The sequence below is a fragment of the Euleptes europaea genome, chromosome 2, assembly GCF_029931775.1.
Source record: "Euleptes europaea isolate rEulEur1 chromosome 2, rEulEur1.hap1, whole genome shotgun sequence".
Lineage (NCBI taxonomy): Eukaryota > Metazoa > Chordata > Lepidosauria > Squamata > Sphaerodactylidae > Euleptes > Euleptes europaea.
The window spans coordinates 72,822,566-72,846,557 of NC_079313.1; the positions used below are offsets into that span (position 1 = coordinate 72,822,566).

Below are 23,992 nucleotides of genomic sequence, written 5' to 3' on the forward strand. Positions count from 1 at the left end.
ACTTAAGTCCAAATCAGCATTCATTCCAGCTGGCTGAACAGTATGAAATAAATGGATGAACCTGGCTTCTTGTTGGAGGAGCAGTTTTTGTATGTCAACCCTGCTAGAAGAACGTGGTTTGTATTACCAAATGACAAAAAATAAGATGTCATTTTCAGTGTGCCCTGCCTCCAAGAAGTGTTTCACCAATGGTACTTCAACCACTTTCATCCTCAGTCTGGAGCGATGCTCCATAATCCTAACCCGTATTGGTCTAGTGCGCTTACGTATATAAAGCTTCTGACTGTGGCAAACAATGACATAGATAATGTTCTTTGAATCACAGGTGGTATATTGTTCCAGAAGGAATGTGGTGCTTCCAGTTGTAAACCGGAAATGATGCGATTGCATTGGTGCGGCCATGTGTGCAAACGTTCCCCACTTCCAAACCAGGGAATGGATTGGCAGGCAATTGCCCGCCAGTCTAAGCAGGCAACCCTAGTCCACACCCATCTCCTTGGTAAGCGAGCCAGTTATTCTCGCTTGTGGGACTGCACAGATGACACAACAATGAAAACAAGGTTGTACTTACCTATAACTGTTGTTCATTGAGTGTCTTCTGTGCAGGCACACGTCCTTTCTTTCTTTCCCTGCTGCAGCATGGTTGCTCAACTGAGGCTGCCTCCTCCACAGCGGCAAAGGGAAAACTGAGGGAGGTACACCCTCCCTACCCTATCATGTGACTGTTTAGGTGGGAAAGACCTGGCTGCAGCTTGAGGCGGGGAAGGGGAGCACTCCTGAACAATCCTGAATCTTATAGAAGCTAGCAGTTCTAATCTCTGTGGCTGGCCTGTTCAGTCCCATGTGGTTCAGCACAGAAGACATTTTATGAACAACAGTTATAGGTAAGTACAGCCTTGTTATTCTATTCTGTAAAGTTTGTCTGTTTGCATTTGAACCAACCAATCCAAATGTAACTCCAGGGCAACCAAGACCAATTATGGGACTTACACATTTAAAGTACATTAAAAAAAAACACAAAATTAAGAGGGAAAGGGAAAAAGAGAAAAATGGAATAACATATTTCTCACTAAGATCAGTGCAATTTACCTCTTCATTGTGCTGTTGCTGAAACTAAGGTTTAAGAGATCAGCCAAGATCAACAGTTAATACAATAACTGCTCCATGAAGCAGGTAGGCTGCCCAACTAGGCTGCCCAACTGCCGCAGAACATTCTCAATCCAGGTAATTTGCTCCCCTTAACCCTCTATTTTTGTGCCCTTAAATGGGTTTGTGGGTAAACAGGTGCATCTATTTTAAGGAAAGTACTGCTGCTCAGCCTCATTTTCTTATCTGAAATTAGGACAAAGAGATGGAAATTAATCATTTTAGTAAACAACTTGGAACATGTTGACCCTAACTGTTTAGAAAATATTTTATTTATTTGTTTATTTAAATATTTATACCCTAGTCGTGATGCATACCTATTCTCTCCAGGATCAGAGGAGCATGCCTATTATATTAGGTGTATTGGAACACAGGCAGGACAATGCTGCTGCAGTGGTCTTGTTTGTGGGCTTCCTAGAGGCACCTGGTTGGCCACTGTGTGAACAGACTGCTGGATTTGATGGACCTTGGTCTGATCCAGCATGGCCTTCCTTATGTTCTTATCCGCCCCATTATCAGACAATGTATCAAGGCGGATTACAAAACCAGGCAAAAGCCACTCCGCACAAATATATTAAAACCAATAAATACCAAACAAAAAAACCAATAAAATGCCTCCAAGAGTGGCAGACTGTAATCTGGAGAACTGGGTTTGATTCCCCACTCCTCCAAACGAAGCCTGCTGGGTAGAGTTGCCAACCTCCAGGTGGTGACTAGAGATCTCCTGGGATTACAACTGATCTCCAAGTGACAGAGATCAGATCACCTGGAGAAAATGGCTGCTTTGGAAGGTAGACTCTGTGGCATTGTACCACGTTTAAGTCCTCCCCCACCCGCAACCCTGCCATCCTCAGGCTCCACACCCAAAATATCCAGGTATTTCCCAACTCAGAGCTGGCAACCCTACAGCTGGGTGACCTTGGGCCAGTCACAGTTCTCTCAGAACACTCTTAGCCCATGCAGAAGCAGGCAATAGCAACCACCTCTGAACGTCTCTTGCCTTGAAAACCCTATAGGGTCACCATAGGTTAGCTCTGACTTGATGGCATGCATGCACACGCACATAGTGAACCAGAACTGAAAAATTAGGGTTTCAGGAAAAATCCATGCAGTGCTCCATTCGGACCACACAGGAACTGTGTATGTCAGGAGGATTCCTGATGGTTCATAATCCTGATACACCTACTTGTTAGGATCTGGGTACACTTGATTGTAATGGCTGAGAACAGCTTGTGTGACCTTGACCCGTGTTTCTACAAGCCAAGCAGCTGACACTGATTTGAAGGTGCCTAAAATATCGAAATGTGTTCCTTTCAATCTCATGCTGAAATTAGTAGAGTGGGAAATGTAGTTTGTTTTTAAGCTTCAGATATGGGTATCTTTTCCTCGAATAGCCAGTCAAGAAGCAGAGACAGTCAAACACTTAAGTATCTGTTAGCAACAGAGCATTTTCAGTAGCATGCTTTCTGCAAATGCTCTGCAACAACAAATACATCCTTGTATAGCTTCCTAACTTTAGCTGTCACATACTGTGACCCATAGAAAAAAAAGGGGGGGAGACATTTCTGCAGATCTCTGATAAGATATGCATTTTACCTGTCTACTCAGAAATGCAGTTACATTTTGCATTCTGAATTGTCCCTGCTGGGCCTGAGACACATTAGTATTCCACTGGCAGCTGCCTATAGATAGTAATATTGTTTTGTCCATAACCAGAGGGAACAATCAGACTAAGCCGTTCTCCAGCTATAAACCAGGCAAAGTAATTGGGTTTAATTTTAATTTTTGTAATAGCTTTAAATTAATAGAAGCAGCTGCTGCCACAGTGTGTGGGTGTCCTTTTCCAGCAGGCATAGAACAAAAAGAGGAAAAGAGTAAACAATGCTGCATCTAGGACATAGAGGTTAATGCAAGAAAGAACCAAGTACTGTATTTTTCTTATCAAAAACTTGGTTGGCCATATCTAGCATCCTGTCTCTTTTGGTAGAAAAGGGCAAGAGTCCAGTAGCACCTTAAAGACTAACAAAACTATTTTCTGGTAGGGTATGAGCTTTCGTGAGCCACAGCTCACTTCTTCAGATATCTGAAGAATATCTCTGTGAGCTGTGGCTCACGAAAGCTCATACCCTACCAAAAAATAGTTTTGTTAGTCTTTAAGGTGCTACTGGACTCTTGCCCTTTTCTACTACTGCACACAGACTAACATGGCTACCCACTGTGAATTCTCTCTCTCTCTCTCTCTCTCTCTCTCTCTCTTTCTCTCTCTCTCTCCCTTTTTAATTCTCAGATAAGATCAAAATCTGATTAGGTCCTGAATGTAGAGATATTTTGTTGGTATTGAAACACCGACTCTGCTTCTCCATTTGGCTTGGGAACAGATTAACACTGACAAAGTGTTAAGTGTGATAAGAATAGATTAACAGCCCCATGAGTCCCATTACAATTATACTGAAGGGTAACCTATGTTTTGAATTAAGAATTTGGACCTTTTCTTGGACATTGCATTTACAGGATCTCATCTTATTTACTTTGAAGAGTAAATGTGAGCAAGCAAATATACCAACACTGAATCGATGACACACACAGGTTTGATCTATATAGGCAGCAGAGTGTGATGGTAATGTCCTGAAGTGGTAGAATGGGCTATACCATATCAGCCTACAGGTGGAGAGATTTGCATTTTAGCATTGCCTCATGTAAAATAAGCCCCTGCAAATTAAAAAGAAATAGCACATCGAGGAGACAGGTAGTAGTCTGGCTCTTCCCATTAGAGTTCCCATTACCAACTTCAGGTTTTAGGGGTGGGGCCTGAGGAGGGCAGGGTTTGGAAAGGGGAGGAACTTCAATGAGGTATAATGCCATAGAATCCACCTTCCAAAGTGGCCATTTTTTCCATGTGAACTGATCTCTGTCACCTGGAGATCAGTTGTAATCCCAGGAGAACTTCAACCACCACCTGGAAGTTGGCAACCCTCCTCCCCATGCTATGCTAGTGTTTTACTTACCTGGATTTATTAAAGTAGAGGAAACATGGAATCTCATTGCTGTCTGAAGTAAAACAGGTCTTTTATGCATGGGTTGGATCTCCCTGCTTGAACCTGGGTTCATCGCACATTAAAGTAACCTGAGCTGGGGAAACTGTATGCATTGGCTTGAATGATCAGGGACAAAACTGTGTGCTAATTGAACCATGAATACAGAAAAACTGTCTCCCAAGCTCAAATCAAGTTCCACCCCTTAAAATGCTGCTCTGTAATTGGCTTACTTCGCAGTGCTCCCCGTGAGAGAAGATTTCCTTCCCCCCAAACCCAACTGCTGCATAAAAAAGCATTTTAAGAACAAAAAACAAAAAAACAGAGCTCCTTGAAAGAAAGAGGGGGAGAGAAATCCAAGCCTTGTTTTAAAAAAGCTTTTCTTTTGCTCAGAAAGAGCTCCGAGGTAGCAGGAAGCACTTGAATCCCCGCCTCTTTACACCCTGCTTTGTGATTGGCTGTGAGAGAAGCCAATCTTCTGTTTTCCCCTGTTTAACCATCGGCATACTGCTTTGAGGAGGGGGTTGGAAAAGGGTGGGGCATGATGGTGCGGGGAAGCTCAACCCGAGAACGGAGTATGCACGCCCTGTGACTCCAGAATGAGCCAGGATGAACGGTTCAATTCAGGCCGGAAGAAGAATGGGAAAAGCCGGGTTTGTTTTGCGTCGAAACAGCATTGAGCTGTTTCATATCATGCATACTGAAGAATTTGATCCTGGCTAAAATGGGGAATAAAGGAGGTTAAAGCGACCATGCATAAAACACCATAGTCCCATTGTATCACCTCAGCACTTCACTACCTTATTTTGCTGCAAGTGTAGATCAGTCTTCAGACATCTCCAATGAAGAGTTAAATATAAGTATAAGATGACTGATGAACACAAAGGTGGCAACCCTTCTATGATAGATATTCGTGACTTAATGTTTTTTCATTGCTATAGGTAATAGTGTCAGCTAAATAATGAAAGAAAAGTGCTGAAATGTATATGATAAATCAAAAAGCATAATGTTTGTTTGGTACTAGTAGAAACAGAATTAGAAGTTAAAAGGCTCAATTATGGCATGTATAATTCTTAACAGTAGTAAATGAGAAATGAAGCACAACTGAATATAAGCAGTGGCATTAGTGAAATAATGGATGGTTGTCTCACTTAAGAAAAGAACTTGGGCTTCAATTAAGAAAGTGATAAGTGTTGCAGCTGCACTAGAGGTGGAAAAGAAGTGATGTATATATATTTTTCTTTTCCCCCTTTCCCTTATTTCTCCTTTCTGTATCCTGAAAAATTTAATAAAATATTCAAAAAGAAAAAAAAAGAAATAATGAGGGGAAAAAAGAGTTAAATAAATATGATGGAAACAGCAAGTACTTTGTACTGGTAGCCAATGCACAGCAATTAGCTCTTTCTTATACTTTGAACTCTTTCTGATCAATGCACTTGCTTTCTAGTTCCTTCTCCTTTTGCCAATTTGAAGCAAATGAAGTTCTACACTTCGGCAACCATCAGTTTAAACGTCCATTGCACTTTCAGGCCTGGGAGCAACAATAGATTTACACGCAACCATATAATCTGCTTGATTTGAGAACCAATGAAGAATATCTGATAGCATGCCAGAGTAATAGTGGGTGGTGGTAGAAATAGGATTTTTCAGGAACCTATTAGCTTAGGGTGTTTTATGAAAACAGCTGGCTGTAATTTTTGCTCCACTTCTACTTATACAAAATCAGCAATTATTTTCCCTCCTACTCTTTGTCTAGATTTTGTTTATATCAGATCTTAAGTTGGCACTACATAAGTTACTCACAAAGACCCACAATGAAGAGTGAATCCCTTCATGCACTGGTGCTCAAGAGTCAGAGCAATAAGGTCACATCATGACATGTAATTTTTATCCTGGCTCAAATTAATTGTATCACTGGCTCTCTATTACATTTTCTCAGGAAGATTTTGGTTTTGCTGTACATACTGCTTAACTACTGCTAATTGGCAAACATCATTTTGCATAACAAGAGGTTTCTGACCTCCATTCCATATTAGTAATTAAAAGGCCAAACCTGATCCTCGGCAGTCACCTGCTTTTACAACTATTACAGGAGGATGCATTACTATGGCAATGTCTGTAAATGATATTATGCTTTCCTCACCGTTGCTGCCTGACTGTAGCTGACTTCTGCTGCAAACGTTAGATGGGACCTGTTTATGATATTACCTAATTGAATAACCTAGTGTCTGCAGGATGACAGCATGTTTTTGCCAGATAGGATGGGAGAATTTTTGTATTTGATTACAAGACTCCTGTGGAGTCTGTCCAGATAGATAAAGTTAGATAGAAAGCCCTCATCTACAGCCAGACAGCCTAGGGAACGAATCTTTTATTCGCCCTCTCAAGACTACTACCTAATTGCATTGAACGTTGGTGGAAGTGCAAACGATACAACACAGACTAAGGTTGTCTCATTCAGATTAAATTTGGGATGCTGTAGCATTGGATATTCTCCCTAGTGTGGTTTTCATTTCATTATTTCCTCAGCATGCCTTCCTCCCACCTTCTCTGTATTGAAACTGAATGTACATTATGATTGTCTTTTTATATCAGTTAATTTAAAAAACAACATTATCCACAGTTAATGCACATATAAGATTTTTTAAAAAATTAACTAGTAAAGAGAGGAATGTAAAAAGAAGATTAGGTAGAAGAATCCTTCAGTGATAATGAAAGGTAGGCATATTAAGTTACCTTATTCAGAAAGGACCTGCTGTGTTCCTCTGGTTCAATTGATTCTCCAGCGCATTTGTTATTGGAATGTCCCTTTTATTAGGTTTTTAGACTGCATTATATTGCACTTCTTTTAATTGATTGGCATGGAGTATCTTTGTCTGAGGCAATACCCTTTTTATTGAGTGATAGGGATGCTAAAGTTACACTGGCAGTTGCAAAACTTATTTCAGTCCTTGTGTCCCTTAAGCAACAGGTTTAAACAATTCCACTGCTCCAAATCTATGTATCAAGGAGATTTTAAGAGATAAAGGAAAGGTTAAAAAAAGAGATAGAGAATTTTAAACAATTATAGGGATCCAAACCGTGGGAGTTGTGTGTTCAATTCCCTTTAGCATCATAGCTTGCAATGTGGGGGAGGGTTGTTTATTCATTTGATGACTGAATCCTGAGCCAAGTGTTCTCTCGTACTCTGCAATTTCAGCAGTTGCTTTGTGGGAGCTTTGCAGCAGGTACAACACTATAATACGGTCAGTTTTGGTACATTTCAGCCAAGGAACTCTGGAGGAGCTACCGGTAAGTCCCAAATCTCTGGCCACCAACTGGAGGTTGGCAACCTTAGTTCTAGATCAAATCAAGCCTGAACTCTCCCTAGAAACTACTGAGGCTATTGTATTTTGGTCGCATTATGAGAAGACAAGACTCACTGGAAAAGACATAGGAAGACACAGGAAAAGTTGAAGGCAGCGGGAAAAGAGGAAGGAGAATAGCTCTGTGTGTAAAATATTGTCGAAGGCTTTCACGGTCAGAGTTCATTGGTTCTTGTAGGTTATTCGGGCTGTGTAACCGTGGTCTTGGAATTTTCTTTCCTGACATTTCACCAGCAACTGTGGCAGGCATCTTCAGAGTAGTAACACTGAAGGACAGTGTCTCTCAGTGTCAAGGGTGTAGGAAGAGTAATATATAGTCAGAAAGGGGTTGGGTTTGAGCTGAGTATTGTCCTGCAAAAGTAATGTGCTAATCATTGTCCTGTAAGTATCAAGATAATGTGCTAATGAGGGTATGGTATGTTAATATGGAACCATTGTATCCTGAAGTGATCTGTTAATGTGTGTAATCCAAAACTAATCTGCATGGCTATTGTTGAATGTTGTCTTTGTTAGTCTGGAGGTTTTCAGGACAGGAAGCCAAGCCTTATTCATTCTTAAACTCTCCTCTTTTCTGTTAAAGTTGTGCTGATGTTTATGAATTTCAACGGCTTCTCTGTGCAATCTGACAAAATAGTTGGTAGAATTGTCCAGTCTTTCAGTGTCTTGGAATAAGACCCTGTGTCCTGTTTATGTCAGTCCATGTTCAGCCACTGCTGATTTCTCAGGTTGGCCAAGTCTGCAGTATCTTTCATGTTCTTTTATCCTTGTTTGTATGCTGCGTTTTGTGGTCCCGATGTAAACTTCTCCACAGCTGCAAGGTATATGATATACTCCTGCAGAGGTGAGGGGGTCTCTTTTGTCTTTTGCTGATTGTAGCATTTGTTGTATTTTCTTGGTGGGTTTAAACACTGTTTGTAGGTTATGTTTTTTCAAAAGTTTCTCCATCCTATCAGTGACTCCTTTAATAAATGGCAAGAATACCTTTCCTATGGGAGACTGTTTTTCCTGAGTTTTCTGATTTTTGTTTGGTTTAATGGCCCTGCTGATTTCATTCTTGGAGTAGCCGTTTGCTAGCAGTGCGTGATTTAGATGATTAGTTTCTTCCTTGAGAAACTGTGGTTCACAGATCCGTCTTGCACGGTCCATTAATGTTTTGATTATTCCTCTTTTCTGTCGGGGGTGGTGGTTGGAGTTTTTCTGTAAGTAGCGATCTGTGTGAGTTGCTTTCCGGTAAACCTTGTGACCTAACTGAAAGTTTGTTTTACGGATGACAAGGGTATCAAGAAATGGGAGTTTACCCTCAATTTCCTTTTCCATGGTAAACTGAATGTTTGATGGATATTATTAAGATGGTTTAGAAAGTCCATTAATTTTTCTTCACCATGGCTCCAAATAGTAAATGTATCATCTACGAACCTCAACCAGACTGTAGGTTTGTAAGGTGCTGATTCTAATGCTGTCTTTTCAAAATATTCCATGTAAAAGTTTGCTATTACTGGACTGAGTGGACTTCCCATAGCTACTCCATCAATCTGTTCATAAAATTCTTGATCCCATAGGAAATAACTTGTTGTCAAACAATGGTGAAATAAGGCTGTTATATCTTCTGGAAAAATCTGGTTAATCAATGAGATTGTGTCTTTACTGGAACCTTGGTAAAGAGGGATACAACATCAAAACTGATCAATATATCCTGTGGATTGAGTCTCAACGGACTGATTTTGTTGATGAAGTGAGTTGAATCTTTGATGTAAGAAGTGGTTTTTCCAATGTGGTCCTGTAGGCGGGTGGTCAAATATCTAGTTAATTCATATGTTGGGGAACCAATGGCACTCACGATGGGTCGGAGTGGAACGGAATCCTTATGAATTTTAGGTAGTCCATATAATCGTGGTGGTTGTGCTTCTGTCTTGCATAGTTTTCTGTGTGTGTCGGGATGAAGAGTGGAATTCTTGATCAGAATGCTAGTTTTCCTGGTAATTTTGCAAGTTGGATCTCGTTTTAGTTTTTTGTATGTGGCAGGGTCCAGAAGTTCCTCAATCTTCTTTTTGTATTCTTCTGTTTTCATGATCACTGTGGCATTGCCTTTGTCAGCTGGTAGATCACTTCAGGATACAATGGTTCCATATTAACATACCATACCCTCATTAGCACATTATCTTGATACTTACAGGACAATGATTAGCACATTACTTTTGCAGGACAATACTCAGCTCAAACCCAACCCCTTTCTGACTATATATTACTCTTCCTACACCCTTGACACTGAGAGACACTGTCCTTCAGTGTTACTACTCTGAAGATGCCTGCCACAGTTGCTGGCGAAACGTCAGGAAAGAAAATTCCAAGACCACGGTTACACAGCCCGGATAACCTACAAGAACCAATGAGCTCTGTGTGTACTTTGTGAATGCCTTGAAAATACTACAAAGTTTTTATCACATTCCTCCCTTTGATGGGAGGAAGAAAGTTGATTCCCTATTGTAAAAAAATAAAGAAAACAATGCCATATGAGATATAATACAGAGTGGGCAGGGAGATCAGAAAATGATAATACGAAACCACAGTGGGGAGACCAATCACTGCTACAGCTTCCAAAGTTTAATTTTAATTAGAGAACTCTGGTCTGTGTTGCATCTGTTGTTAAATTCCTCCTTCCTAATATTTAGCAGAATCAATCTCTGTTTTCAAATTGACCTGGCTTTTGACAGGGATTCCCAGAAATCTGGTACCATTTTTTAGCATGTTTAATCAAATTTAACACCAAAATGGTTTGGAAATGGCTGAGCTTCTTTTTTCTTCTTCTTAATACCATGTGAATGACTCTGTACCATTTGCCCTGAAATATAATTCTGTTGAGTTCACTGATGAATTTTAAGTTAGTTCATGGTGTTTGATTGTGGCTTTTGTCTTTATCTTTTAGGCAAAGGCTGCCACCCAAAAATGTGTATTACTACCGCTGTCCTGATCACAGGAAGAACTACGTGATGTCATTTGCTTTTTGCTTTGATCGGGAGGAGGATGTGTACCAGTTTGCTTACTGCTACCCATATACGTACACCCGGATTCAGCACTACCTTGATAATTTACAGAAGCGGAACATGGACTACTTCTGCAGAGAGATTCTGGGATTTAGTGTGGTAAGTTATAAGCACATTTACCCACACAAATACTTCCTTGTGGATGGTGCCAACTGGTAATACAGTAGCATTTATCATCTTCGGTGGGAAGGAAGGCAGCATGGTATAGTTCGATCTCTTCAGATCTCAGAAGCAGGGTTGGTGCTTGGAAGGAAGATCACCAAGGAAGACTGCAGAGGAAGGCAATGGCAAACCCCCTCTGCTTCTCATTTGCCTTGAAAGACCCTTGTTGGAGTCACCATGTTGGTTGCAACTTGACAACACATGTGCTGTGTCACTTATAATCATTTAAATGTAACTTTTAATATTTATTTCTCTCTATTCCTCCTTTGCAATGTAGTATCTTTTCCTAAACTTGTTTAATCCTTAACACCATTTGACTTGCACGTATTACCAAACCCTACAGGGAAAGTCAATATTTCTTGTTAAGAAGTGGATCTAACCACTGGTCCATCTAGTCCAGCATCCTGTCTCACACAGTAGTCTTCCCCTGATGTTGCCTCCTAGCAATGGTATTCAGAGGTTTACTACCCCTGAATGTGGAGGCTCCATGGGGGGGGGCATGTTTTTTAAGGTAGAGTCACCAAATTTGCAGCGTGGCTGCAAGGGACTTTCCTTACATTGTCACCAAAGTTTGATGAGGTTTGGGACAGGGGGTCCAATTTTAAGGGCCCGCAAAGAGGTTGCCCCCATCCTTCAGGCATTTGTGAGAGGCTAGAGCCGAGTTGTCAATCGTTTTTCAGGTTCAGAAGGTCAGAGTTGCCGAGGATTCACAAAAAGAGCTGACTGGCAGGCTGGAGCCTCAAAGTCTGCGGGCTCCATTTGTATCTGGGGTGCACAGCATGATTTCCATGTAAATTAGCTTCCAAACTGAGGGAAACGGCTTAAATGTAAGAAAAATAAGTCTCAGAAAACATTTCTTTTGGTGGCAAAGGACATCCTGTGAACAGTCCTTTAATATAGTCATCAAAAATCTGATTTCAAGAGATGGTCACGGTGCAGGGTAACAAAGCCTCTACTCTGGGCAACCTTCAGTTTGAGAGCAGCTTTTCATGGGGAGGGGGTGGTGATATTGGAGCCAGCTGAAGTCACGACCAAGGTGGTTTTTCTGACAGATTGCTCATCCGCGTGGGTGAGGAGTCTTATTCAGAAGCCGGATTGGCAGCTATTGAAGCTGGTGCTTATATGTGGAGGGTATATCCCTCTGGACAGGACTGGGTGAGCCCTGGCTTTTAAAATGACCCTTCTGCTATTCAGATTAATCCACTGAAGGGTGATGGATAGTTTGGTCTGACCAAGTTAGCTCTGATTACACAAGCCCTACCTCAAAAGGGCCTCAACTATGGGGTCCTAACAAAACCAGTCAATGATAGAAAAATGGGAGAAGGCACAGAGCTGTACATCTGAGCAAAGGCGAATACCCAAAACCCAAAAAGCTGAATATCTATTTGGCTTTTGGGGAATTGCCTGTTTGGCTTTGGGCAGATTCCCATGTTTTGGTATTCGGCCAAAACTAAACCCAAATATTGCCGAAACGGCTAATTTTGGGTTTATTTTTGGTTTAGGTTTATCGATATGCAGGGCCCTACTAATAAGAGTTGTTGACATTGACTTCATTGGAGAATTTTGGTGTGTGGAATAGATGGCAAAGTATGTGGTTTTATGAGTGTTTGAAGAGACTGAGGTAGCATGCCTCAGCAGATCTACTCAGAAGTAGGTACCTTTTTATTTAGTGGTGCTAAGTATTCCTGGGATGGCACTGTTAGGCCTAGAACTTAAGCGATGTGATCAGAGTCCTGCTAGAGCAAGGGTGGGGAACCTTTTTACCGCCAAGGGCCATTTGGATATTTATAACATCATTCGCGGGCCATACAAAATTATCAACTTAAAAATTAGCCGACCAAGCCCCAAGCAGGCAGCTGACCCAGATGACCCCCCCCCCCGGCACGAGCAAGCAGGCAGGCATCAAACAAGTGGCACACTCGCCCACCTGGTGGCACAGGATGGTCTGTTGCACCAGCCGGGCATGGCCGTCCAGCTGCACGCCGGAGTTGCTCCTGCTCTGCATGGTCAGGGCTGGATTCTACAGCTGGCTCCTGCTACCTCCGCCTGCAAGGATGAAATGAGGACACACTGGCTAAGAACTCCCCCCACCCACGTGCATTCTGGCCCTGCCTCCTTTAACCCCTCCATTGTCTCCACTTCCGCCCCAGCCCTCTTGTCCTTTTCTCGGGAAAAAAAACTCACATCTGCCTTGAATAGAAGCTATTCCTGTTCGCGGGAGGGGGCGAATCACCAGTCTTAGATCCTTCTGAGTTAGATATCTGCCAGGACCCACAAAGGGCTGGACCAAATGATTTCGCAGGCCTTAAACGGCCCCCGGACCTGACATTCCCCACCCCTGTGCTAAAGGAAGGCATCTTCCTCACCTTCCTCCTCTCACTGCAGCCTTCAGTGCCCCCTGAAATTGTGCTCCTTCCGGTCAATGACCTGAAGGAACAGTATAGATGGCACATTTGGGGTCTACAGCAGGAGGGGGGATCAGAAAAATCTGCCTCTCACCCTCCACCTATCAGAGAAGCTACTGCTTGTCCAAGCCCATATATTCCATTTATTGTATGGTGAGACATTCTCATAGTTCTGTCCTGACTATTGAAGTAAATGTAGAAACATATACATGTAAGAGCTTGCTGCATACATCACAGCAGCCATGGGTCTTTGGACCTAGACTAGGGGTGCCAAGCCACAATTTGGCACCCTGGGAGGATTTGGGGGTTGGCAGGAACAGATGTGCTGGTGGGATACTGGTGCACAATGTCCCTTCTGGTGAAAAACTAGAAATGACATCACGGCAACAGGGGCGACACTCTAGGGTTCACCAAAACTCTATGGTTAAACTCCATTCCCCCCCATTTCCCCCTTGCCAGCCTTTGAGGCACTTTCAGACAACAGAGGGAATGACTGGGAGATCTACTGTCATTGTGGGGGATCTGGCATCTCTAACTTAGACAGACCTAATTACTCCTTCCCCCTCTCCAAATCAATTTTTATGGGGCGATGGGAAAGGGATATATTTTTTAAAGAGGCTAATGGCTAAGGAACCAAAACCTGTAAATATGAGTTTTTTACTGCCATTTTCTATATTCAAGTGGACGTTTATTTGAAGTGTTAGAAGGGAGTCTAAGATCCTCTAATCACCCCAGGAGATAAGATTTCAGAATGCCAAGGGTGAGCAAAGATGTAATAAAATAACAAGAACTGTCTCATGTTATTTAAGGGTGACTGTCTTATACCGAACTGATATAGAATTAAGACTCTGATGACCTACCATTTTCCCCAGTGGTTATACAGACATCAGAGTGAAGAAACTATATACCACAAAAAAGCATTCTGGGGTGAGTCACCACAAATCCCAAGTGCTGTATAACCCATCAAAACAGTTCCTTGAAATAAATAACTGCTTCGGTCTTCCATTCACAGAAGTTTGGTTGTTTGGGGTGTGTGTGTTTTGTATATGAAAACCATTTGCTTAGATAATTATTCTATGTACATGACAATGACATATATCATGATAGTGTATTTGACTACGATGTACTATATAGATTTTTTTAAAATCCAAAATAACAAGTCAAATTGGCAGGTTATCACCCCAACTCCCCGAGTTCACACTTTTGCATTTTGCACACACTGGTGAAGGATATGCAACTGGTTGTGTCAGATGCAAAAAAGTTTGGGCTTAACTGCTGGAATGAAAAAGCAGATTCAACTGCAGATTGTTATGACCCATTTTATGGTAGAAAGGCCTGCTGGAGGGAATAATGATCAATGGACTGTGTTATGTTGTTTACTGTCAATCTATACAAGCTGATTTTGTATAAGCCTATTAATTCATCCAGCAGTGATGCTGTTTCTACATTAATATAAAGATTGTTAACTATATCTTTCTGTCACTTATTATTTGCTTGATTGTACTGAAGGATAGGCAAATGACACAAGACTGGTAAGGAAAGGCATGAGCAGTTCAAACAGATGCAGTATCATAGAATGGATTTTTCTTTGCCTTTCAAGAATTTGATCTCTCTCTTTCTGTAGAGAGTTAAAATAATTGTTTGGTTGACTATCAGATGGAATAAGAGTTTAAGAAATAAGGACTGGTACAAAATTGTGTTAATTCAATCAATATCAGAGAGACTATATATTATTTTGTCCTGAGATAAGGGATAGGTACTGTATTTAATGAGATAGTGATGTTCTGGAGTTAGTGATGACATTTACATGGTGACATACTTTAAAATATTGGGAGTCTAACAAACCAAGGCTGGCTTGAAATTGAGGAACAATCCAGAAGCAACTTCCAAATCTGTTCATTACATTTGTATGCCTTGTTTGCAATGATTTATGGAACTGAAAGGAGCAGATCTTAGTGCTTATATCTGTATGACAGTTGAATTTCCCCCTGAAAGTGTGGTTGCTAGATTTAGATTTTACCAAAAGGTCAGATTAAAAGCATCAAAGGAAATTTTGTTTACTTGTCCTGCTTGTAATAGCTAAGTCACCAGAGAAATATGCAGACTTACTCAAGTGTTTTACTGTCCAAGGGACCAGGAAGATGATCTTTTTGGTACTAATAGGGAGATTTAAAGACTCCCTGGTTAACTTCAACTTTAAAGTTCTATGCAACTCGAACATTTCCTTTCTGGGAGTCAGTGAAGCACTTTAGGTTAATAAGAGCTAAGATCATCTGCTTTAAGAAGGAAAAATTGTATCTGAGTGTTCTTTACTAAAAGACTTTGCCTTTGAAAATTCAACAGTTCTCTCGTAGTTATTTTCTGTTGAGCATAGTCATTAAGTACAGATCTGGCTTCGATTTAGGTGCCCTCTTCCTCTGAGCACCACAGTAGTACAAACTCTGTTAAAATTAATGGAACTCCATTGCCTGACATAAGCACTTTAAAGATCACATTATAATTGGAAGGAGCAGACTGATCAGCTCCAAATATTTTGTAAGAAGTAATTGGCCAGGCATAGTATCCACGATACTGGTCATACCCATGCAGAACTTCCTTTCTAAATCAAGAATAGATATTTTGCTTGTTTTTAAGAAACCTGTGTAACTTTGTGATGAACTTGTACTGATTCATTGCTGACAATGACAAGAAAAATACTTATGACTGTGTAAGGCTTGAGTTAAAACTCACAAAAGAAAATAACGTGAACATGCTTTTCATAAAGCAGGGTTCCCCTGCTTTAAAATATTTGGTTTGTATTAGTCATTGCTTAGGCTTATGCTTTGCAATGTAATTAACAAATATAATTTGCTTGAATTTTTGAGAGATTATTTGTTTTAATGATGGAGGCACAGGTCACAAATGTAGCCAGGGTGGCATTTTTCCATCTCTGCCAGGCTAGACTGCTGATACCCTTCCTGTCTCACCCTGACCTAGCTACAGTGATCCATGCAATGGTCACCTCCAGACTAGACTACTGTAACTCACTTTATGCAAGGCTACCCTTGAGGCTGATCCGGAAACTTTGGCTGGTCCAGAATGCAGCGGCATGGGTCCTCACAGGGGACCCATGTAGAGCACATATACAATTGATGCTCCACCAGCTACACTGGCTTCAGGTGAAGTACTGGATCAAGTTGTACTGGATCAATTTATGTATGCAGATAAATGGTTGAGTTTCAAAAGTCCATTTTCAGAGAAAAGTTGCTTGAGTTTGTTATGGCTACATTGTGGCAGTGGGCAGAGAGAAACCGAGAGTGATGATATTAGGTCATACAGGAACTGTTCAGTTTTCAAGACATATTGCCAAATGAACGATACAAACCTTTATTGCTGATTTATATAATAGTATTTCACACAGTGAAATCAATGTGTGTTTTCTTGACCCCTGGGTTTTGGCATTGTGAATCAGTCTTGTGAGTGCTTGAAGATGTATCATACAACAACAATTTTCAGGGTGTGGTGAATTGTGCCTATGTGTTGAAGCATTTACCATGAGTGCATGTATTTTGGAACCAGTATACATTGAAAGTTTAAAATGACTTGTCTTTGTTACCAGGACAGCAAAATGGACACCATTCTGGGTCAAGTCCCAGTGAGAAAGGCAGACTATAAATTAAATAAATGAATAAATAAAATAGTGCCTCACCTACATGCCTAGCTAAGCAGGCATTTATTGCGAGCTTTGTGAACAGTTTCTGTATCAGTATCAGTTCAGCAAATATAGAGATAGGAGGGCAATGGAATCAGTACAACGCAAAATCAAACACTTTCTCACATTTGTGGCTATCTTTTTTCCCTAAGAACTCAGGTGTATGTGATGTTATCCTATTTTATCTTTACAAGAACTGAAAGGTTAGACTGGACAGTGATATAAATTTGCCCAAGCCCCATTAGTGTGCTTTGAGGATGAGTGATCTAAGTTCAATACTTTCCGCTACAGAACACTACACTGGTTCATACATACTGAAGTGATACTTTAAGGGATTTATTCTCACGTCTATGGTGTGGACAAATAATTCTCTTAATAATAGTTATACAAATACTGCAGTGAGAACATATGCATTTGTATCAACAAGCTTGCATGAGTCATCAGTGAAAATAATATCCCACCATGAGAAACATTCAGTTTCCTCTTTTCCCCTTTTGCAATGTCAAGATGCCTGAGTGCTTAAGTGACTGGGTAAGTACTAAATATTTAATGTATGGAGTTACATTAACCAAGTGTTTCATCCGAAACTTCTTAAAAACATCTTAAAAGCACTTCAAAAACTGGTTAGCGTGTTATTACAATAACTTAAAATAGCTTTATTTTATTAAAACATCCTGCTGGAAAGCAGATAGCGATGATTAATATCACCCACCCTTTGGCCAGAATGCCACCTAATGCTAATTCCTTGGTGACTTAATGAGTCACCCACCTTGGACTGGAAAGAAATCCTCCTGCACATTTTTGATGTCCAGACCTATGCCTGCAGGATGCCAGCATTGGATATGACAGCAGGCTTGTGAAGTGCAACTATGCCCATTCAGTACTACTCAGGAAAAAAATATTATTTGTTTAATACTTATGTCAGGTAAGTAAGTAAGTAAGACCAGAATGCTATTATATACATAAAACTAAAAGTGTTACATATGTTGTATATATAAATATCATGTCTTCAATCAATCTCCATATGATTGATGAACATTCGTCATCACTAAAATATAAAGTAAAATAATACTAAAACAGATAAAAATAAGTAAAAAGGTATACAATATTCGCTGTTTATGATCCTTCTTGAACCTGTGTAGACCAAGATTTCCTGATCTTTAAAACCATCCAGCCAAATTTTGCCACCTTAAAAGCCATGTCCTGATTCTTATCTGAAAATATACTATAAAGGTAAAACATTCTATTCTTCCCTATTGGAACAATCAAAGCATCCCAAATATGTCTGTAGATTTTACACTCAAAAACAACATGTTCTAAAGATTCAACATGCCCCTCTTTACATAAACATTCTCATTCTTCGAGAGGAATCCTTTTGTACCTACCCTCCAGAATAGCAGAGGGGAATGCATTATAAAGCAACAGAGTAAATGCTGTCCTATAATCTGGATTGTCTAGGTGGAAAATGTAAGACACCGGAAGTATTTTATTAAGGGTAAAGTAATGTCAAGCATATGCATTTTCGGAGTTATTTTTGTGATGGTATGCACTGGTGCAGTGTACCAGTACTTTTTTCACATTGCTGTCCCTCTCTGTGTCTCCCCCTGGATTTACCAAGGTGGTGGCCAGGCAGCAAGGGCCTGGAGAAGGCCATCACACCCATCACAACTCCTCCAGGTGGCTACCTTCCTGGGCTGGGTGTGGCGGCTGCTTGCCAGCACAGAGGAAAAGAAGTGCTGCAGTGTAGACCTGCCTCTCGAGCAACTATGTCCCATTGCCAACTGCTGATGTCAGTGGTGGTTACAGTCAAAGATGGGGCCCTGCTGAGGCAGAATCAAGGGACATCGGGGGCAGAGCCCAGTGGGACACAGCAGCAGGCAATGAAGCTGCCTGACAAGCAGCTAGGCCAGTAGTCAGGTGGAAAGAGAGGGGTGGAGGTAGACATACTCTGGAAGGTAACAGCTTTTCTCAGTGGCCAAGGAGGTCGGGCATCAAGATATTTATTTATTTATTCTTTAATTTCTACCCTACCCTCTATACTCGGCCAAAGCTGGGCTCAGGGTGGATTACATTATGTAATATAATCCATATTGCAATACAATAAAACCATAAACTCTATCTAAAATAATTAAAATCACAAACCATTCCAAAGGAATGAACAAGTGGCGCAATATATGAGAAACAGGTCTGCAGACAGTCCAGCAATAAATTAAGGGCCCCTAATTCAATTTGATAGAATCTAAAGGGGAAAAGAGGGTAGAGAGGCCAGCTTTGATGGAACCATTGCTGTCCTCAACTATAGGCCTGGCGGAAAATCTCCATTTTACAAGCCCTGCGGGACTCTTTAAGGTCCCACAGGACCCTGATCTTGCCAGACAGATAATTCCACCAGGCCAGGGCCGAAAAAGCCCTGGTCCTAGTTGAGGACAGCTGGATACTCTTTGAGTCTTGGACCACAAATAAGTTGCTGTTAACAGAGCATAAAGCTCTCTTGGTGGCATTCCAGGAGAGCTGTTCCGCAGGTATGATGGTAAGGTGTAAGGCTTTAAAGGTCAAAACCAGCACCTTGAAACTGATCCTGTGCTCTACCTGGAGCTAGTGCAGTTGGGAGAGCACTGGCTGAATATGAGCCCTCAGTGGGGTCCCCATAAGGACCTTCACTGTGGCATTTTGTACATGTGCTTCTTGTGCCTAAGTTGGTTTGGTCTCACTTGCTTAGTCTAGGCATTGGTGCCAATATGAGCATTCCTCTTCTACTGTGCTTTAATTTTATTACGGCTGCAAGGGTATATCATTTTATCTTGTGTCTTGAAAAGAAAACTCTAGTTTAAAAATTAATTGAGATAAGAGTTTCTTTTCACTTTCTGGGAATAAGAAAGCGATAATGACTGAAGAACAGTCATGACTGAAGGACAGGAAGTAACAGTGACAGTTACTGTTCCCAATCCGTCCAGTGCCTACAAGCAATCAAACAACAATTGGCCTAGCTTCTGGAGTGACTTTTCCCCTGCTTAATAGGGAGAGTTTTAAAGACAAAAATGGAACATAAGAAGAGTTAATCCCACCCCTTCTGTGCCTTACATTGCTGCGCACCATATATTCCCTAAATTGGTTTACTTCTAGTATTGGAGCCTGGTTGAGAGGAAATATATTTCAAACACAAGCACAACAAGGTATTGGAGGTGGAAGCAGGGTTAATTCACACTTAAGTATCAAGCTAGTTTGGTTTTAAAAATTGGCCTTCCTCCTTTATCTTTTTACATGAGCCAGTGGACTTGTACATATTGGTCCCCCTACATTGTTCTCACACATGGAAAGATTTCTGATGTTTCATTATAATAGATCATTCTGTGTGTGGATGGGAGCCTTGAAATTCTGTCTATTAAGCAGTCCTTGCTTTGATTATCAACTATAAGATCGATAGATATGCACATGAAACCAAGCAGCAACATCAGTTGTGAAAATCTTGGGAAGGAAATGAGTGTAGGTGTGATGGATCTGCATTTACTCTTCCCTTATATACAGACATGTCTTTAGCTTAAGCAGGTTCACTGAATACAGTATATGCAAATGTAAAAGGTCACAACGTTTAGTATTTTGCCTGCTATAAATATTCCACTTTGCTCCTTTTATGCCTGCTGACATAAGAGACACCCCTTTCAGCAGCACTGACAACCAGGACAGCTCCTTTATCAATCTGTGATCTTCATAATCTTTTCTGTCCGGCTCTAAAGAAGCCACAGTGTTCATGCAATTTCTAAAGCCTGAGGCTAGAGTAGTATAACCAAAAATAAAGAGAGCTCAGTATTTTTACTAAGCAAGATCCAGATATTCTCAGTGGATTAATTTTTCCATTACTTCCACAGATGTGGCCATTGACTTGAATACATTATTTGACTTTTACTTCTAACGTCGTTATTATACAGGAACCAGAATTTCCTGGAAGAGGAAACATATTACTAATGATATGATATTGAGCAGCAGTGGTACCAGTTGTTGTAGTACCATTATCTGTGGATTCCTTGCATGTGTTACATTATAATATAAGAGGCTTACATGTCAGTCATAGTCTATATACATACTTTTGTATGTTAATAATTTTCTCTGCTCTGTGTCCAATTTTGATAACACAGTTCAGGAATTAGCCTGTGGAATCTGTATTCATTGTGCAAGATTGCTGAAGCAGACTGATAAGTGTTGTCTTGTGCATGTTATTCTTCTATATAATTTTTTTTTAAAAAAAATGTTTTATCTGATCTCAAAGCTATGGACCAGTGAATTTTCTGCTAGTTTGAAATGAATCATTCTTGCTTGTTTTTCATCCCTACAGTCAGAATTCCTTTGAGTGCTACTGATTAATAAATCATGGAAAAACCTAGAGCAAAATGTTGTTAATGTGGGAGTAGGGAATGGTTCTCACCCCCACACACACACACCAAGAGAGCAGGACATTTAACTAGCCAAGTACTCCTAAAGGCATTTCAAACTAGAAACAAGACAGGAAGATTCCTGCAGTTCCCATGATTCTTTGTTTTCTATTAATGTTTATGCTATGAAAATCTAGACTGTCTCAAATTTCTTCAGATTTAATAAATTAGTGAATGCATAAAGTAGATGAGTTTAGCTGAGATAATGTATTATTAGAGAAAGCTTTCCACAAATTCTTAATTTTATATTTTCGTTCTGTTCTTCAGTAAAATATTTGGTAACTTTTCAAACGGCATTGATAAATATTGTCGAAGGCTTTCACAGTCAGAGTTCATTGGTTCTTGTAGGTTATCCGGGCTCTGTGACCGTGGTCTTGGTATTTTCTTTCCTGATGTTTCGCCAGCAGCTGTGGCAGGCATCTTCAGAGGAGTAACACTGAAGGACAGTGTCTCTTTGATTGATAAAATTTATCTTAGAAAAAATTAACTTTTGAAAGCTAGTCTTCCTTCCCACACATACCTTATCACCAGTTCTGGTTAATCCTCAAATACAGGCCAGCAACACCACCTGAATACAGAGCAATACATATTTAGCCTGCAGTATTATATAACCTGCCAGTTAACAAATGAATGGCACAACGTAAAGCCATATAACCCAAATGAAACAGTTTGTATGGAAGGCTGATTTCCCTTGGGAACAGCAACATCAAGTAAGAAACTGAACCAGTTAAGTATAACCTTTTGAAAGGGCAGAAAAATGCAAAGGTAATCAAGGATTTTTCCCTAGAAGGGCATTTATAATTATATTCCACTTTTATTTATAACAAGCCTTTTAATGTTGGTGCTACAAAAGGACTCAACACAAAGAAGCCTTGCTTTATACTACTGGAATCCATCCCCAAGTCCTTTTTATATGCAAACCACTCTTGACACAAGCTAAGCACTGATAGAAGAAAATTCCTTTTCAGAACTAGGAGATACATTTTCAAAGTAGTTCATGACAGTTTAACCATATGTCTCTCACTAATACCACAGAGCAGAATATTTTTTAACAAGGCATGATAATTCAAATTGATTCATTTTCCCTTTTCATTTCAGCATGGTGATTGTTGCTTTTTAAAGTCCATCAATCCAACTAGTTGTTCCATTATCACTAAAAAAAGGACTCTGGTAAATTGCCTAACTGAACACAAGCCTATGCTTGCACCCCAGCATGGGTGATGGGTGCCTGGCAGAAAAAACAAGACACTCCATGTATGGATATCACAAGCCACATTTTATTGGTTACATCTGCGAAGGTTGGTGTGGCATAAAGCAATGGATTTTGTAACCCCTGTCCAACAGCCTGCCTCTTGGAGGGAAGAACCTGGCATGGCAGCGATATGGGAACACCTGGGCACTGTGTGATTCCCCTGCCACCTGAGGATGTGGAGAGACTGGCAGCCCCCAAGCTGGGAATGCCTCCTTAACCCATGGCCCCAAGGCCCCTTATTGGGCCCCCACCCAGGACCATGGACACACAGGTCCAATCTTCCCCCCAAAGTATCCATCCTAATGCCAAAACCACCACTATTGGTGGGCGCCTCCTGCCAAGCCTAACACAGCTGCAACCACTTCTGGAGGCCCCACCGCAGATCATGCAGTCACACATCCTGCCCCCATTTTGATAGGTGAACACCATCCAGCCTGAAGAGGACCTCCTGCTTGAATGAAATGTCTGGGTGCTAGATTGTCGGGCCTCCTGAAGCACATTCCAGGTCGCCTGCATCCTTGGTAACCTTTCACCTGGCCACGTCAACCTTCTCAGGGTTGTAAACATCACACCAGGTGCACTTCCCTGCAACAGTCAGCACCAGGATCTTATGGGAAGTAAGGTCGTCTTCCAAGTTGGATAATGATCGCATATGGAGGACTATGATACTTGACCTGACACAGGATGGCTGGTAACAGTTCATTCCATCTCATGCCATGACACCCCATCCAAGATATGTACAGGAAGCCCTCCAGGCCAAGATGCATCCCCCAAACTGTTGACTTGGCATATCTCCCAGCCCAGTGCCCAATGCTGTGACTGCAGACCCAGGTGGACTTGAGGCAGAATATTGCAGCTAGGACAACAGGTTAGAGAACATATTTGGACATATGTATGTGTAAACCACGGCAGACCAGCACCTGCCTATGACTTGTATGCAAGCTTCTGGCAAGCCGATCTCAGCTGCAGAGGTGTTGGCCCCTATCCTAAAGGAGTGTGTCCCAAACTTCCCAGTGGGAGGCTGAGCGCAGCCAGGCAAGACTGTAGAACCATAATTAATTGGTACTGAGTTAGTGGGGAGCAGTTAGCAAGGTTAATGGGGAGCTGTCAGCAAGGACACCCCATTATACTTGGATAGAAAGGTACACCAGACCTTGAGGTCATTGTTCATTCCCTGTGTGATATGTATATGGTGATATGGGGCTGTGGCCCCAGCCATGACCCTGCCAGGTGTGCACAAAAGGCCCTATCAGGAGAGACAACCTTGCAAGCAAATTTAAAGTGACTGAGCAAAGACTGCAGCCCGTAAGTGTGCACTTCCTCCATGTGATCACCTTAGTCAGCAGGGACCAGAGTGCATTGAGCTTGTCTTCTGGGAGGCAGGCTGGCCTTCGGACAGAATCCAGGAGAATGCCAAAGTACACCAATTAGGTGACTGGGCCCTGTTTTGTGCTGCAGTAGGGGCATGCCA

At 41.2% G+C, this 23,992-nt stretch overlaps 1 protein-coding gene across 2 annotated transcripts in view; it reads left to right on the plus strand.

Annotated features, from left to right (window-relative positions):
• Nucleotides 1–23,992, plus strand: part of BEND5 (BEN domain containing 5) — a 1,050,378-nt gene that overhangs the window by 381,307 nt on the left and 645,079 nt on the right. For both annotated transcript variants that reach the window (XM_056844383.1, XM_056844382.1), the window contains exon 5: nucleotides 10,467–10,683. In XM_056844383.1, the coding sequence (XP_056700361.1) occupies nucleotides 10,467–10,683 (217 nt within the window). The remainder of the gene's footprint in view (nucleotides 1–10,466; nucleotides 10,684–23,992) is intronic.